General features: G+C 41.2%; 1 protein-coding gene across 8 annotated transcripts in view; it reads right to left on the bottom strand.

The window, feature by feature from the left end:
- The window catches only part of LOC141752359 (serine/threonine-protein kinase DCLK1-like), a 60,641-nt gene that overhangs the window by 31,958 nt on the left and 10,079 nt on the right, over positions 1-18,604 (bottom strand). For 5 of the 8 annotated variants that reach the window (XR_012590221.1, XM_074610221.1, XM_074610220.1 and 2 more), the window contains exon 4: positions 5,339-5,438. Coding sequence is in view for 7 of the 8 variants with exons in the window: in XM_074610221.1 (XP_074466322.1) it covers positions 5,339-5,438 (100 nt within the window). In the remaining variant the exon portion in view is untranslated. Of the gene's footprint in view, positions 1-5,326; positions 5,439-18,604 lie in introns of all 8 variants that reach the window. The other 3 variants (XM_074610214.1, XM_074610217.1, XM_074610215.1) reach the window with 1 other exon arrangement.

Below are 18,604 nucleotides of genomic sequence, written 5' to 3'. Positions count from 1 at the left end.
TCTGATATTTTACAGACACACACACATCCTGATAAATGAGCCATGCCACGGTACTCACACACCCTCTCGGCCTCCTTCACCCCCAAAACTTTGCTCCTCTCCTCTTCATTAACCCAGCCCCATTATAGCTCATTACCATTTTAGACCAGCGGGAAGGGGAAATTATACATACTGCCATGTGTGTGTGTGTGTGTGTGTGTGTGTGTGTGTGTGTGTGTGTGTATGTATGTGTGTGTTATTTGCTTGTGTGGCAGTCATTGTGGCCCCATGATTAATGTACAATGCGGAGTGTTAACATGATGACAGTGTGCCAGCGCTGAGGCAGAGGCGATAATTATATAGTGATGCTGAGAGGAGGCGAAGTTGTCTGCAGCTCTGACTCTGACTGTCTCTCTGTCTGCTGCGTTAGTCGCTCTGCTTTCCCGTCTGACTGTTTTCTCTGCCTCGCGCCTCGTGCCCTCTGCTTCTTGCTCTCTGTCTCCCAGGACATGAGGAGGTGTCAAATTGTGCTCTCTGTCGTCTGGGACAGAGAAAAAGAAATTGTATTAATGATAATGTGTGGACAGAAATCTGTTCATACACTGTGTGGGGGACAAAAATCAAGTCCCCACAAGGATAAGCATTTACCTTAGGGTTAAGGTTAAGACTTTTGGTGAAGTCATGGTTAAAGTTGGGGCATTTAGAGGTTATTTAGAGAAAGCTGCCAGGGTTTTTTTTTTTTACGTTTTTCCTCATCCGATGAGAGGGTCGTACTGTAAAGGACAGAGGGTGTTGTATCCTGTTCAGATTGTAAAAGCTCCCAGAGGCAAATTTGTCATTTGTGATATTGGGCTATAAATATAAAATTGACTTGACTTCCAGCAGTCTGACTCACTGGATGTAGACTGTGGGTATGAGACTGCCATTGGCCACATGTCTCACTCGGCATTCTCATCCCCTTACGCTATCTGCACTATCTATTTTGCAACGGCACCGTCGCTGCATCCTGTGCTCAGCGCCGCCTGAGATGATTGTGATTGGTTTAAAGAAATACAAACAAGCCATGGCGTTTTTTATGCCCTATACCAGAATAATAATGTGTGGAGTCAGACCTTACTTTAGCGCTCAAACAGCGCAGTGGAGATAGGTCTGGCTATGAGAGACTACCTTCCAGTGAATTAAAAAAATGTATGTAAGCCAATATAACGTCCTTAAAGCTGAAGCAGGCGAGATTGGAGCAAATATGATTAAAAAAAGTTATTTTATAAAACGGTCGCTATATCGTGACAGTAGTACATTAAACAGGTAACCTGAAAAAAATCATGTGCCTCTGTGTCCTCCGGTGCTCCTAACGACATCTGCAAGATTTCAAAGACTGGAGGAAAACAAGCAGTAAGAGCTGATCTGAGGTCTGCTGTCCATCTGCCATCTATGAGAGCCATTGTAAAATCTGTTGAAGGAACGGCAAGTTCCGGTCACATGACCGGAGCACAGCCAATAGGAACGCTCTCTCAATGAAATGACCTGTGATTGGTCAAAGTCTCCCCTTCACAGGCTAGATTTTTTTAAAGCCTGAAAACAGAGCCATGATGAGGTGTAGAAGTCTAGTTATCTCTCAGAACACTTGAATTACAAAATGCTGAAAGGTTATTATGGAATTTTTGCCCAATGATGCCAAAAATATACTGCCTACTGCCATTTTAATGTAATAAAACCAAAACTAAGTTATTTTTTCAAGGAAAGAAAAGGTTTTTTTTCAAGTACGATGATGTGGCCAAAGTTAGTGTATTACAACAGCATTCAGCTTACTCAGATTCTGATGCACAGTTTTAAAAATGCTAATTTCACCAAATTGACATTAAGTTTAATTAAACCAGGTTTCTCCACCCTATACTATGAAATGCTTTCATGTCCTTTGTAATGAAATAAGTAGAGGGGTCATAGCTGATGTCTCCATCTGTATTAAACTGCCTCACAGTTCCAGACATCTGTTTTTCCATCAAGATTTAAGTCTAAATCCCCCACTGAGAAACATCGGAGCCTGGTCTCATACAAACTGGACTAATCTTCAAACTATGAGGAGTGTTTGGATGAAGTTGCTCACTCGCCACAACTTGAAACCTCTGAACTATCTATATGAAGTAGTAAAAAACTAAGCATGTTTTAGCAACCGCACAGCCTAATTTGAGCCTTGAAAACTGATTTTGGTGTGAATTTGAAGTGAAATTCGTAGCCTGAAGCCAAATACAGAGCAAATCAGACAAGGCCATATGATATTTTGAGAAACTGAGGGCCATAAAAGACACCGGGTGTCTCTTCTCACTTCAGAAAAACACATTTGGAGGAGCCTTTGAGATGGGACAGACCTTGCCAACCAGTTATGATGTATTCTGCCATGAAATGCAGACTTTAAAGACTTTAAATGCATCAAGAAAATAGTCCTTATGAACTCCAAAGCAGACACAGATGCAAACAGCAGGGAAAACAGTGGACGTGCTTGCTGTACTGTTTTGGGTTTTCGCGTTCACACGTGCAGTCTGCATATACAGTCCGAACATACAGACCTTGCATACATGGGTAGATTCTTAAATTTGGCTACACGGACAGGAAAAGGGAAGTTTGAGCTTAATTTGGAGACCATAAAAGGTGTTTCACTTCTTGCCTATTCCCTGGTTACTCATGAGTGAAGAAGGTCACCAAAAAGAAACTAATGGAAGCGGTTAGTCATTATATTTTCAAATGAAAGAAGAGAAGTGGGGAAGAGAGGGAGGAAAAAAGAGAAAGAGAGACAAAAGGGGGAAGGAGGTTGAGGTTGGCGACCCAGGTGGGATGGATATTATTTAATGGATGAAGGGATACAGGGGGAAACAAATGAATTGAATAAGCCTTTGAACAAAAGCCAGTGCACACTCAGTCATGTAGGAGACAGGAAGGGAGATGAGAGGGTGAGAATACAGATGAGCACTAAATGGCAGGAGTCGTCAGACAGCGATGCAGAGGGGGGGAGACAGACGGTGAAAGACAGATGGGTTAAGTGAGGACAGAACGTATCCTCTGCAGACCTCGGTGAGGAGACAGTCAGGCAGAGAAGAGGAACAATGAGGTTAGACCGAGGCTTAAGTGCAGCAGAGGATAAGAGAGGAGAGGAGGAGAGACAACGGAGCGTAATGAACTGGACAGCCTGTACAGAGCTCTGGCACCTGAACCAGGGAGATGTGTCATACACAGGGTAGACAAGGGTTACTGTGCAACCCAAAAGACATGATGAATGGGGAAAACCCAGAGAATGACAGAAAACATAATTGTTTTTTTAACAAATAAACCTGAAAGAGTATGGAAGATTTAAAATGCCTTAAATACAAATCAAACAAAAAAATTATGTGAAAAACAATACACACTGTTCAACGTATCGATTCGTATGATATCTTACGAAAAAAAAAGTTTTTATATTCCGTGCGTTTTCCTACAAATGTCCAATGTGCAATAAGAGCGATCAGTGCACCTGTCTAAGCCGCTGTGGTGTTTGGGCAACAAAACTACTTGGTTAGGGTTTAAGAAAAGATCGTGGTTTAGGTTAGAATAGCTACGGAAATGGCGTTATTTAAGTACAGAAGTTACATGGCGAATAAGTCAACGTTTAGATTAAAATAACTACAGTAGTAGTAGTAGTAGTAGTAGTAGTACTTAAAAATTAGGGCTGTCAAAGTTAACGCAATAATAACGCGTTTTAACGGCACTCATTTCTTTAAGGCATTAACAAAAATTGCAATTTTTAAGGTTGTACCGGGTTCTGTTTTAAAGCTAAACTGAAGATACTGGCATCATATGAAACTATGAAAACTAAGGAATCCTTTGGTACCAACCATGTCATAATATCTCGTCGGAAAGGAGGTTAAATAACTCGCCAAATATTTGCTAAATTTGGGCGAGGAAAAACTGGCATGGCCATTTTCAAAGGGGGTCCCTTGACCTCTGACCTCAAGATATGTGAATGAAAATGGGTTATATGGGTACCCACGAGTCTCCCCTTTACATACATGCCCACTTTATGATAATCACATTTGAGCAAGTCATAGTCAAGTCAGCACACTGACACACTGACAGCTGTTGTTGCCTGTTGGGCTTGAGTTTACCATGTTATGATTTGAGCATATTTTTATGCGAAATGCAGTACCTGTGAGGGTTCCTGGACAATATTTGTTATCGTTTTGCGTTACCAATGTGTATGCATTCCACTTTATGTCCCAGCTTAATTTGTTTTCATTCAGGCATTTAAAATCTTCCATAGAAGAGAACCATATTCTGACTAATAAACACAAAGTAGGATGATGATTTGGCCTTGATATACAGTTACCATACTGTACTCAAAACCATATTTGGCTATTTTTACTACACGTCCATCAGTTTGAGACACATTCAAGGATGCCATTAAGCTCAATTCATGAATGTCTATGGGATCAAGTAGCAGCTTCCCTGAAAAGGGTTGTAGTTTCTCCATAGAGTGCTACAGGAAGGAGTCCTAAAACCCAGAAATGAGTTAGCATTTTAGCACTTCCTGATCCCTCTTCTGGAAGTCAATGGGTTTTTTGAATGGGGTTTTAGTTAGATGCCTGAAAGAAGGTCTGTGGTTTTGTTCTACAATATAAAATATGTCAGCAAATATCCCATTTGTGAATTTTGAAGCTTTTATGTGTCTTAGAAAAGGCGGTTGCTAACAAGTGGCCAAATGAGACTACTAAACGCCATCATGCCAACTCATCCGCCTTAACAGCCTTGTTGCGTATACTCGCGTTCATACGACCGTGGTGTAGTTGGTCTAAAGCCTATAACGTTAGCTTTTTACTTCCGCCGATTGCATTTACACTTCAAAAATCATAAAAAAATACATTGGCTTACAAATGTACATCATCACTACACCACTCGATTGATGATGAGGGTTTAAAAAACAGTACAGGCATCCTGATGAATACAATATAGTTGGAACTTGGAAACAGGAAGTGGAAAATGTGTCAATTACAAGAGCTACTGTAGATTCATCTTTAGAGTTTTTTTTCTCTGGTTGGACAACCTTTAAATAATTAAATTGTTTGTCCACTGCACTGAACTACGTGGCAATGTCAGACTACCAATTTGAAACTAATTATTCCCTCATTTTTAGGATTATTGAAAATGTATCACAACAGCACATATTTTATCACAATGTGATTGCACTGAATGATAAATTGCTCAACCCTAGAAAATAGCACAAAAAAACAACAGAAAATGGGGGCAGGAAGGAATGGAGAAGCTAAGAGGGGAACACTGAAAAGTGCAAATGTGAAATGTAAGCATGGAAATGTTGACCTACTAGAAACCTCACCACTCTCATCCAACATCAGGTCGTCTTGGTAGCGGAACTTCTCCGGTCCACACGCCACAAAGACGTCCTCATCGCCAAAGAAGTCTTGCAGACACGACACCTGGAGACAAAGACACGCAGATGAGTATATTTTCCAAGTCAATATCCAAGTCAATTAAGCACACTTAACTCTTTTTCACTCTCACGCTTATTGACCTCTGGCAGCTGCCAAAAGCAATGCCATCTTTCTACGTTATGAACTATTTGTTGAGGGAAAGGAGAGATTCTCCCAACGAAAATTTCCCAGCTGGTCTGCAGATTTATAAGTGACAACTCTCTAGTCAGACGTTTATCTCTCTTACTTCTAGGCTACTGATACTGTGTGCATATAAAGTGCATGACACACACTAACACACTGTTGTTCACTGCACATGCCACAAAATTTCCCTTCCTGAGCTTCTGTGAAAAGGCACATGCACTGAGCCCCAGGAAACGGATAAGAAACACCAGGGGAGTCTGTTTTTTGTGCGTGCTTGTTTTTCTGTGCATGCACGCTCATTGACGCCTGTGAATATCCGTGCGCATGGCCTCACAGGTCCCTGAGCTCCAGCGCGGTGTTGTTTCTGCAGTTAATCAGTCTATCAGCGACTATAATGAGACCTTGCTGACTCACTAATTTGCTGATTCGCTGCAGCACGTGCACCGGACATCCAGAGCAAGTAAGTGGGGGGTCTGTTCCCTGAGGACTATAGCATCTTATGAATGGTAATGAGTAAGACAGGGAAGAAACTAAGAGAAGAGAGGGAGAGGGCATTTATGAGCTACAGAGAGATGAAAAAGTGGTATGAGAGAGAAGGCGTGAGGCGGAGAGAAGTTTAGAGATCAGAGATTAGAGAAACCAGAGATTACTGTTGAGTAAGTACAGAGCGGACTAAATCTATACCTGACTCACAGAAAAAAATGCTGTCTAAATGAGTCACTGTCATTCTTTTATAGACTCATGACGAATACCAAACCTACAGTGACATGCTGACAGGCGCAGACTTAAAAAATTGGGTCACTAAACGCAACACAATAGGAACTGGATCATTAAATAAGAAAGCATTTTTGGTTAGAGTGTCTGCAAAATTTTAATTATTTTGTCTAATTAACACATTATCATTCATAAATCTTCATCCTAACCTCTTACTATGTTCAATAGTGCTGCACATTTAATCAACATTTTATCGAAATCGCAATATGGCCTACTGTAATCGCAGGATGAGGAGGAAATGGCAGTATTTGTTAAAGGTGAAATGTGTGTCAAAATTTGATCAAAATGTAATATAAATTAAATATCATGGTGGTGCAGAGATGTCCTGGCCTACACATCATATTCTACAGGCTTAAGAAAACATCTTTGTTTGATCAGATTCCCACAAAAATCACACCATAATCATTTTAATATGCTTTTCAATGAAAATGAGAATAATGGTTGTAAAAATGATAATTCCCTCTAATATCGCAAATCATATCGCAATATGAGTAAAAATAATCACAATTAGATGTTTAATTAGGCTCAGTTTTTTCAAAATTGTGCAGCCCTAATGTTCATTCTGTCCACACAGGATGGATGTTATTGGTTTCTTTTGAAGGGGACTTATTATGCTTTTATGCTTTTTCCCTTTCATTTAGTGTATTATATAGTTTTTTTGTGCAAGTAAACGGTCTGCAAAGTTACAAAGCCCAAAGTCCAGGCCAAAGGGAGTTACTCTCCACCACAGAAACACCTTGCTTGAAGTCCTGCCTTTTCTTCCGTAACGTGGTGATGTCACCAAGTAACATATTTGCATAATACCAGCCTAGCAGCTAGTTTGTTACGCCCTCAAACAAAGCTAGTTAGAGTGGAGCTGGAGCGGAGTACGAAGAGCGTGGTTCGGTTGACCAATCACAACAGAGTGGGCCAGCTGACCAATCAGAGCAGACTGGGCTTTTCGGGGCGGGGCAGGAGCTCAAACAGAGCGTTTCAGACAGAGGGTGAATAGAGGTGCTGCAGTACAGTTGGTATGAGAAAAATAAAGTGTTTCTTTTAACATTAAAGCATGTAAACTTGAAATACAAGTATGCACCTGAAAATAAGCATAATAGGTCCTCTTTAATCTATAAACTCACCCTTTCTCAGCATTAGGGTGTTTATTATGACAAATAGGCCAATAAACAAACTGCTCTTCATTGTTTTCTATTTGAATTAGGCGACAGCTAATTCCATATCTGATCTAAACGCTGCATGATTTTCTCAAACAACTTTAATTACACCCCACGGGCCACCATCACATTTCAATCCCTAGCCATCAATATTCCAAATCATATTTTGGCGATAGGCAACGGAACAGTCAGAAAAGGATTTACAGGCAGACAATAGCTCATTCATCCGCTATGACAAATCTCCCAACAAAAACCTATTAGGAGCTATTACAATTTAGGCTGCATGCATGTCGAGCACCGCCTGGAGTTAGCACAGAAACACAAAGCTACCTTTATTACATTTTCATGGCAATTAACATCCAAGAATCCATTTAGATTCCTATTAGCCACCGATCAACAGCCAAAAATAAAGTCACAGCTGATATAACAGCATTATCAACGAAATACCCAATAAACAGCGAAGAGGCCATTCTGTGTGTGTGTGTGTGTGTGTGTGAGATGGGAGTCATCCTGCTTTACCCCCCACAGTCTCTAAATGGGCCGACGGGGAGACAAAAAACAAGTTTAATCAGACACAGACTTTCTGTGGAGTATGGATCGTTTTCATTTAACTTTTCAAATCAAGGCTCGTCGTGAGTATGTGTGCGTGTCTGCGTGCATTCGGCCACTCGTCACATGGAAACGCACGTTTCTGCACGGGCACATATGGACACTTGTACGTGCGGATGCGATATTATTCTAGTTTCATAACAGAGTGCATATTGCTTTGTTCCCTGCTATCCCCCGACAGTGTGTTGGTGATTATTTCAGGGGCGAGCGGCTCCATTTCCTAACAAGATGGCTGTGATACACAGACGCTGGTGCTGTTAACATTTCCCCAGTGTGTCAGCGCTGATGGGTGGACACTTCCATCTCTAAGTGTGCAGGTTTTTTTTTTAATTTCTTTATATAAATGCATATTGCTTGCTGTTGCATAGTATCTGTTTTGTCCAGTGAGCACAGGACAACTTGAGCCATTACACAGAACTTGGAAAAACTGGTTTTAAATACTATACGCTCTCATTTCTTTTTTAAAAACATTACACATTTATAAACATTATAATCAAGTGATTTGTGCACATTTGTTTTTCAAATCAGAGATGAATTTCCTTTTCCCGTCATGATGTCAATGTGCACTCAGCATCAGCCTCAGGTATCCAGATGGAAAGCAGACAGCCCACGAGGCAAAATGTCAAGGGAATAAAGTAAAAAACAAAACAAATTCAATAAACGTTAGTCTAACGTAGTTTTAAAATATTTTTTCACTATACGCAGATTATTTAAACAGCATTTGTTTAGGAAAGTTTCTGTCCCGAGCATTTTGATCCATATAAGCGATTGATCACTGTAACCGTGATCACTATGAGCAGTTTCCACTGTACCACGGTTTTGCACTCTGCGGCTCATTTTACCGCAGTTTCACAAGCGTGTCGGAGAACTACGGTGGCCTTCAGGTAACGTAAAAAGGCCAAAGCTTCTCTCTGGAGCCAGTGTTTGGTTTGTCCTTTCTGGGCTACTGTAGAAACATGGCAGACTCTGTGAAGAGGACCCGCTCCCTATTTAGATATGAAGTACTCATACTAAGCTAACGAAAACACAACGATTCTTAGTTTCAGGTGATTATACGCTAAAGAAAGCATAGTTATGAATATTATATTCCATTTCTGCTAATAGATGCCCCCCACACTGTTCCTTTAAGCTTGTGTTCTTTTGAAAAGCCCGTGTTTTTATTCACAGCGGGATGTGTGTTTGCTGCTCTGAGTCAGTCTGACCACGTCCTCAGGCCACGGCTGCTGCTGCTGGAGTCAACCAAGAGGAGGCTGCTGCTGGAATGAGGCCTCTTTGAAGCTGCTCATCCCGAGATAGAAACTGCAGCACGCCAGAAATGCCGGGTAAACAGGGAGGAAAAGAGCACATGCAGAATGTACTCAGAGTGATGAGGACAGAGAAGGGAACAGTCTTTATGTAGGGCAGCCTCTGAGGCCACCTTTATCAAGCTGAGGGTAAACTAATATGGAGCAACACACAAACAGATAGTGTATACTGAGAGGGGTGTGAAAAGTATGGTTGCCATGGTGATGGTGCCCTCTAGGCATCCGTGCATGGCTGGTGCGTGCCACAGACTGCGCGATGTGCACACTGTGATAGAGAGCTCCATCATTCATATTTTATCTACTATGGGCACGATACTCTACAGAACTGTGTCATTCACACAAATCCACACACATACAAGTGGCACATGGAGAAATATCTCCTGGTTAACAAAGATGATGTTGAGAAAAAGACAGATCGATCAATGAATGATGAACAGGAGAGGTAGCTGGTAAAGGTGAAAAGAGATGGGGGGGGGGGGAATAATGAAAAACAGTCAACGATGAAACCAACTAGCCAAATCCCCCGAGTTAGAGAGGAAACAAACAGACAGCAACAGAGGAGGAGATCTATTCCTGACTGCTGCTCTGAGCCCAATGACAAAACAAGCCGCTTTGATGTCTCTGGTGCTGCGTTCTCACAGAGAACCAGCGCCGTTACACAACACATCCACCGCTGCTGAAACAAGGACGGCAAGAAACAAACAGAGAAAACAGCCGACGGACTAAAATAAGAGGATGAAAAAAGAGCAGAGGAGTGTGTGTGGAAAATTGGCAATTTCATAACCCTGCCATCACCTCTCACACATCTTTATTAAAGTATGAAACGGGCTCTAAGATCACGGTAATCAAAGCACTTCCCCGCATTAAAAAGGATCCATAATTGACTTATTTGAGCATTATTTTTGGTTTAAAACAGAATCAAGACTGCAGGAGCAAGACAGATGTTTGACAGATTGTGTTTTACATGCCTGACAAACAATCCTCTTCCCTTATTGTCCACCATGACTGACATGTGACTACATTTGTTGGGGCCAGTAAAGAAAAAAGGTAACACCTGCATACTACTCCATGCCACAGTATTTTTATTAACTACGTTTCAATCCTGCTTGGATCTTCGTCAGGTCAAAATGTTTGAAAAAGTGGAAACCACACCCATATTTATACATAAAGGAACACCAATAGGCAAACAAGCTCAATGATAGCAGGTGTAGTTCATCCAAAACACCAGCGTGATTAAAACATCCAGAAACAATTCACAATTTGATAAAATACAAACAAACAGTAATACAAAAGTCATACTTCTAAATATCAAACACGTTATCTATAAACATTATGTCATATTTATCCTCACATATAAAAGAAAATCCATCACCTGCGTTCAAAAATATCACATTAAGGTGGAGGAAAAAGGAAAGAGTTAATATGTGTACAATAATTGGGTTTTAAAACACCCTTCTACCCTATTTAGCCAGTTACAACAACAGTATAACAAGAGGCTTGTTTAAAAAAATTTGACTTCATGACCTCTTATAAATGTGACGATTATTTCCTTCTGAAAAATATGTTATTCAACAATATATGTATATTTCTCAGTAAACCCATTCATGTTCTCACTACGCCACCTAGTGTAGAATCACCAAACACCTACTAGAGTGTCTCTCTTTCCCTTGTTTCTTCTTCTTCTCTTTCTGTTTCTTTGAGATTAAATATAAATCACATTTAAGACAGAAACCACCTGGTTCTGGGCAGATAACACTGCTGCAGGTCGTATTACTGTATTTGCACACAACATTAGTGCAAAGCAAAGATGGATCTGAGGAACTGAGGCAGACAATCGCTGCTGCCGCCACACGATGGCACTGTTTAATAACCACATGGTGAGGAGGGATTTACAGGCCATAGTCCTCACAACACACATTCAACTACAGAAAAGCAGCAGGATAGACAAGTTATAATGGTGTAAACACACCAATGACCTGGGTTTAAAGTCGGGGAGATATGCATAGACAGTTGTAACGGTAAAGAGAAAACTTCTGACTCCATCCACAACATAAAAGCTCAAATATCAACATGTGAAACACACAGGAACTTAAAACCCACATGGTTTTATTTGAGTTAACAGACCACAGCTGCAGACAGATACTAAATCTGGGTCTCTGCAGAGCAATACCTTATCTCTGTAACATCCGAGTGGCTCCTTGTTTGGTGTACGTCATGAGGGACGACTGTGGAGCTGCTGGGTAGAGTTTTAGTTTGGATGCTCAGGGACATGAGGGGAAATGTGTGGAAAGAGCTGTAAAATATACACACAAGGAACATATACTGTAAGGTAAACACCATCTCCACTCACTTCTTATGAGAACACACAAACACGTGGCCCTATAGCCATACACCTAACTGTTATTTTGTAAGGACATGCTCAAATGACTATACACACTCCTGCACCCCTTTAGGATTATCCCGGTGGTACAAAACTCATAGCTCTTTATGTTCAAACAGTCCGTCTGGTTCTCTCCAGCAGCTCCTGTGAATCAGACGCTGGGAACAAATGATCAATGACAACACTGCTCAATCTGCTCATTTAGATCGGCTATTTCTGTCTCCCTGTCAGATTTCAGGTCCACTTGAGTACTCATCTGTCAGCCCCTCGCTCTTTAGCGCAGGGGTTTCTGACAGCCACTGCGTGAAGACACGCGTGTGTATTATTTACCTCAAGAAAATAAGCAATAGTCAAGTTAGTTACAGTCAATGCTGAAACAACTAATCGATCAAATTATCGTTCAAGCCATTTATCAAGGAAATAACATTTAAGTATTTCTTGGGTCCAGCTCCTCAAATGTGAGGATTTGCTGCCTTTCTCTGTGTTAGATTGAGTATTTGGGGTTTTGTACTGTTGATTGGAAGAAAAAAAAAAGACATTTAAAGACGTCATCACTGGCAATCGGAATTTGTGATGGACATTTTCACTATTTTATAGACTAAACAACTCTGATTAATCAAAAAATATATATATCAATTGAAAATTAAAATTATTTTTTTTACTGCAACCATGGTTACACAATGAAAAAAATTATTTAATTTAACTGTTTTTTTTCTGATAAGAAACAGAGGCATTTCTCTGAGACTAAAACAGATGGCATATAGAGCCAGAAAAAAGAAAAAAAAAGAGGAAAAAGAGATTGGAGACTCAACCACTAATCTCCTGCGCCACAATAGACTCACAGTGGTTACACAGAGAGGACACGGTGAGGTCAACATTATCCTGCCCACAGAAAGACCACATTTTGGAGGGACGAGCTGTCGCTGCACTCTGCCAGTGGGAGATAAGCTCAGTGGAGCTGTCCGCGGTGCTGAATCAACTGCAGCTGGCCGGCGCGGCACGCTGAGCTGCTCTGAAACACTAACCGCAGAGAGACTGAAGAGACAGACAGATGGATACTGGGAGACAGAGTAACAGATGGGTGTATTGATACAAGATAAAGGGAGACACAGAAAGGACAAACTATTTGTTGCAAATATGCAGGGCATCTGAGGTGAAGGACTAAAAAGGTGCAAAGGAATGGCAAAGCTATAATATTATCTACACAGCAGTGTGTTGGGGCTGCCAGTGTTTCAGAACTGCGTGCAGCATGTGGCCTAGGGGTGGGACCATAATCAATATAACTACATGGGTTTGACATTCATTTACAAAGAACAGGGCGTTTTTTATGTTGTGGCTAAACCTGTTCTTTACCATCTTTAAATGACCGTAATCTTATAGAAATTAGCAGTGATTTGTTTGTTTTAAAACAGGTCATTATATCTACATTTACTGGGTATTGAAGTACTGTACATTTACTGTATGATTATATTATATTGTCTTGTTTTGTATTATTGTGGTGATTACATAAGTAAAATTAATGGCACATTAGGACTGCAACTAACGATTATTTTCATTGTTGATTAATCTGTCGATTATTTTATCAGTTAAAGCAGGAGCAGGTAGAATTGGATCAAATACAATTTTAAAAAAAAGCATAAAATGAGAAAGTTTGTGACCCGGCAGCCATGTTGAGATCTGTTAAGGAAATACCAAGCACCACCCACCAGCCAGAGCAAATATCTAATTTTACAGCTAAACAGTACACTACATGATTCTGAAAACATTTGAGGGGAGAAATAGGCATTACAGTAACAGAATATTGATTCATATTTGATCAGCGCTGCCAAGTTTGACCATTTGATCAGAGTTTGATAGTGATCGACAGCTGCCACCGTTGAATGAACAGCCAATGGGAACGCTCTCATTCTGAAATGACCTGATTGGCTAAAGTCTCCCGTCACATTGTTGATTAGTGTTTCCCAAAGCCCAAGATGATGTCCTCAAATGTCTTGTTTCGTCCACAACTCAAAGATATTCACTTTACTGTCATAGAGGAGTAAAGAAACCAGAAAATATTCATATTTAAGAACCTGGAATCAGAGAATTTATACTTTTTTTTTCTTTAAAAATTACTCAAAACAATTAATTCTCAAAATAGTTGATGATTCATTTAATAGCTGACAACTAATCGATTACTTGTTGCAGCTCTATGGCACATGCCCACTTTTGACAGTCATTCACTGACATCCTATAGAGCCCACAGACCAATCTGACCCCAGTACAGCACTTAAAGTACGCCGTCAGCTGCTACTGGAGGCTCTGTAGAGTTAGCACAAACACATCCTTTGTCACTGTCAGGATTATAGAGCATAGCTGCAGAAAAATTCTCATCCTCACTTTCAAAATGAAACTGACAAAATGCATTTCCTTACTCTCCAGGGGGAATCTGAAAAATCCCCTTGAAGGGAGACACACAAGCAGGCACAGAGCCACGCCGACTGACAGCAGGAAAGGTAGACAGAGATCGATCTGAAAGAGGCGAGAGGGAAGGATAAAACCATCTGCACCCCTGAGGGAGAATTCACACGCCGCCACATGACCTCCCGCTGCCTCAATCAGCACGCTGCGCGGAGACAACTGACAGGGGACGGGAAAGGATGGGAAGGGCCTGGATAAATTAGGGGAGTCAGAAAGAGCTAAAAAACAAATAGAGGAAAAGAGAGCAGCGGTGACATGAGGCCAATTAACTGTGCAGCGGGGCTGAGTTGGCACTGGTGTTACTGCGTTAGCCTCAAACCAGCACAGCAGACTGGCTGCTCTGTTGCATAACAACTTATGTAACAGCTTCTGCTCTCCACGGGGTGAGAGCAAACTTTCTTTTGGAGCTGTATCTGTCTTTCTCTCAGAGTGTTGGTGTATCTCATGTGTCTGAAGGGAGCCAATCATGAAACGAATAACAAATTACACAGCACTGTTCCCACGAGGACATAAATCAGACGCAACGCAGCATCAACTTCCCTATACCGTCATCCACCAGTGTTTTTAGGGTCTCCTCATCTTAACCCCCGTCTCTCTCGTCTTGTTGTGCTGTCTTGCCTCTATCAGACTCTCTCATTCTCCTCTAACCTCATTCCTTCACTGGTTTCTTTCATCTCCCCCTTATTGATCGCTCGTCTCCCCCCTTCAGTCTGTTGGCTTTATTCCATTTTCAAGGATGAGCGTGAATGCGTGAGCGTGTGTGTGCATACAAATATATTATGAGGGTGTTCAAGTACACAGGTTACTAGAGTGAGCATTGACAGAAGAAGATGTACATAATACTGTGTGAGTGGGTGAGTGACTCTGTTTCTTAGTTTAGTAACGATTATATTAATGATCGATTATCCTGCTGATTAGCATTCAAATGCCTTGTTTTTGTCTGACAAATAGTCAAAGATCTAAAGATATATATATATATAAAAAAAAGGCAAATGTTTACATTTGACAGGCTGGAAGGAGGTAGCTTTTGGCAGTTCTGGTTATAAAAATCACTTAAATAATGAACTGATTATCAAAAAAGTGGCTGATTAATTCTCTGATGATCAATTGAGGGAAATCAAAACATGCCCAAATAACATATAAATCAAACTGTTTCATTATGCAGTACATTAACTGTACATTTGAAACCTGACAAATTGTAAGTACTATAAAGTCAGTTGACCTTTGAGTTGATATTGAGAGACAGACACAAATAGAGGAGGTACTCATGGTTGGAAAAAAATAAAAGAATATCGTAGACTGTGGTGTGTTGGCTACATTCGCTCAGATGACAGCTCAGAAAACAAAAAATACAAAGGCCAAAGGCTGACGCCCAGCAACGTCCCAAACAGAGCAAAATAAGAAAATAGAGACAAAAGGGAGGGGTCTCTGCAGATACAGACATCTCCTTACATTTCTAGTGGGTGGCAAGTGACAACTGAGAGGGATTATTATTGTATGAGTCTATACATTGCACACTATACCATTAAATTAACATTTTAACTAGTCAAAATGGCATTTTGTTGACACCATGTCGAAATGTCATTTCCACTAGTGAAAACTAAATCGCTACTCAGCCCTACGGAGTACGGTGCATACCTGTATTTCAGGTTTCTACTAGAACATATTTACATGCTTTAATTTTCAAAAAATGCTTAATTTTCTCATCCCTCCCGAAAAGCCTAGTCTGCTCCGATTGGCCCACTTCGTTGTGATTGATCAACCGAACCAAACTCTTCAGACGCCGCTCTAGCGCCGGTCTAACAAGCTTTGTTTGTGGGCGTGGCAAACTAGCCGCTAAGCAGGTTTTATGCAAATGTGTTATTTGGTGACATCACCACGTACTGAAGAAAAGGCGGGACTTGAATCAAGGCGTTTCAAGCAATTCAGGAGCAGTGTTTCTGTGGGGGAGAGTAACTCCCTTTGGAGTGGACTTTGGGCTTTGTAACTTTGCAGACCTTTTACATGCACAAAAAATACACTAAAGTAAAGGGGAAAAGCACAAAAGCATCATAGGTCCTCTTTAAATGTTAAAATGGCTTGCCATAAAGTACAACATTTTTGCCTTCCGATTGGCTTGGAGAAGCATTGCTCCTTCTAATGTTTACATCCCTTCTAAGTGCTTCCCTTCTTGAGTCACGATCAGAAAAAGCCTCTGACTGTCGAGATATGTCAGTTCTGCTCTTCAAGCAACTAAAAGCACAAAGCTGGGACACAATCTTTCAAATGCAGATTCGGTTGAGGGAGATTAGAGAGTGAGTGAGTCAGGAACTGCATGAGTCAGACGGCTTGTGTGATGAAGTTGTGGTGTGACTCGGTTCTCAACCGTCTGCCAGTGCTGGAAATGTCTGCCATCAATCCTAATTTGGCAGCAGGTCCTCTGACTACAGACAGCCCCCCAATCTGCCACAGTCACTCTCTGCTGGTAAACAGACACACAAGCTAACAGACAGACCAATCTGAAAACAGCACGTCCACAAAAACAGCAGTTTAATCTTAAGATTTCGACAAGCCATTTATAATCAATGTCATTCACTGCAAATATGCCGTAAAGTAGCAAATACACTGTATACTAGGTGCATGACACACATTCACACACTCCCCCCTTCACGCACACACACCAAGCTGCGCTGAGTAGCTGTGACTCAGCAGATCAGCAGGAGCAGATGGACTTTGCTTCCCACAATCCTCCTCTGCAGAACAAAAAGTGACATCATCAACACAGTCTATCAAATGAAGATTTAAAAAACAGCTGAATGCTTTGTATATGAGCAGGACATAATCCCCTGTACTTCATAATACGCAATGTTTTCAAGTGACGTAGCACCTTCTCTTCAGTCCCTGCAGAGCTGGATACCGGCCAATGAGGACAAAGGAGACCGGGAGGGAAACAAAACTAGGAAAAAGTGAGAGGCAAACTGAGAAAACGAAAAGGAGATAATGAAGCTGGGATGGCGTGGCGGGGGGACAAACAGAGAGGAAAGAGGGTGAGAACGATGCCATATGTCGCAGCTCTAGGATTTGGGGGTGCATGCCGAGTGTGCTAATTAAATGAGGACTAAAGAGCCGTAAAAACAATGGCTTGTTGACAGCAAGACACAGACGGACTGAAAAGTAAAGAAAGGCGAGAGACAGAAGATAGGAGGTTAGCGTGGACAGCTGATGGATGTGAAAAGAGCAAATGTGTTGATATAGGCAGAAAACTAAACATTACATAGGAGGACGAATAATGATGCAGGTGGAGAGAGAGAGAGGCAGAAACAGTAATGAGTGGAGAGAAAATGAAAAGAAAACGGAAGACACAGAGAGAAGAAGGAGGCTGCAGAGAAAAACAGAAGATAAAAGGATATTAAAAGCTCTTCAGCCTTGCCAACAAGGAGAAGTACAGGCCAGCAATGCGGTTTGAGAAGTGAGAGCTGCACTGCAGATAGTGAACAAGTGGTTCATCCACACTCTCCTCCTACGTATAACCTCTATTTAACATGTGCCACTTAATTAGTGCGAAAACATGCCACGGTGTGCCATATATAACGGGTGGACAAAAAATAATGCTTGACAGAGAAGGACATTAAGTCTGAAGTGACTTGTTTACAATTAGTAATGTTGTTACAAGGACCGATCACATCAAGTTGAAAGGCAAGTAACATCAACTGCAATGGCAGCCAAGTACTTCAGCGCATGAGACAACAAGCAGCTCATACAAGGTCAATGCATTAAAAAAAAAAAATATCGAGAGAAGTTTCAAAACTCCTGACAACATACTTCATACACAGACAATATGCCCAATAAACAAGAATATGCATCTAAAGCCATGCTAGCTACTCTGTGAGCATCTTAACATGGACAATGATCACATGCTGATGTTAAGAAGGTATAATGTTCAACATCTTAGTTTACTGGGTTAGCATGCTACCACGTTCCAAATAGCACTAAACACACAGCACAACTGAGGTTGATGGGAATTTGGTCATAAACCAAAGAAAATAAAGTTCATCCAATAATTGTTGAGATATGTCCATAGACTGTATATAAGAAGTGGACGTATTTACCGTGACGTCACCCATTTTGTGGACTGTCATTTTGAAGCCTCGAGTTCGGCATTTTGGGGTAGTGTCTAGAAGGGGGCCTGCAAACTGCGAAATCTGATCTGAGATATACAAAAACTCGCTGCCCGACGGCCTATCTTAACCATAACCATTCAAAGTCAATGCCTAACCTTAACAATCTCGCAAGAGTTTCCCCAGTGTGCTGGTTCCCTTCTAGCCACTGCCGCATTTTGGCCATGGCCACCCTCTCCACACGAGATGGTGG

This window comes from Sebastes fasciatus, chromosome 16 (genome assembly GCF_043250625.1).
Source record: "Sebastes fasciatus isolate fSebFas1 chromosome 16, fSebFas1.pri, whole genome shotgun sequence".
NCBI classification, from domain to species: domain Eukaryota; kingdom Metazoa; phylum Chordata; class Actinopteri; order Perciformes; family Sebastidae; genus Sebastes; species Sebastes fasciatus.
Note: the sequence above shows the minus strand (reverse complement) of the source record. Positions and strands in the feature narration are given on the sequence as shown.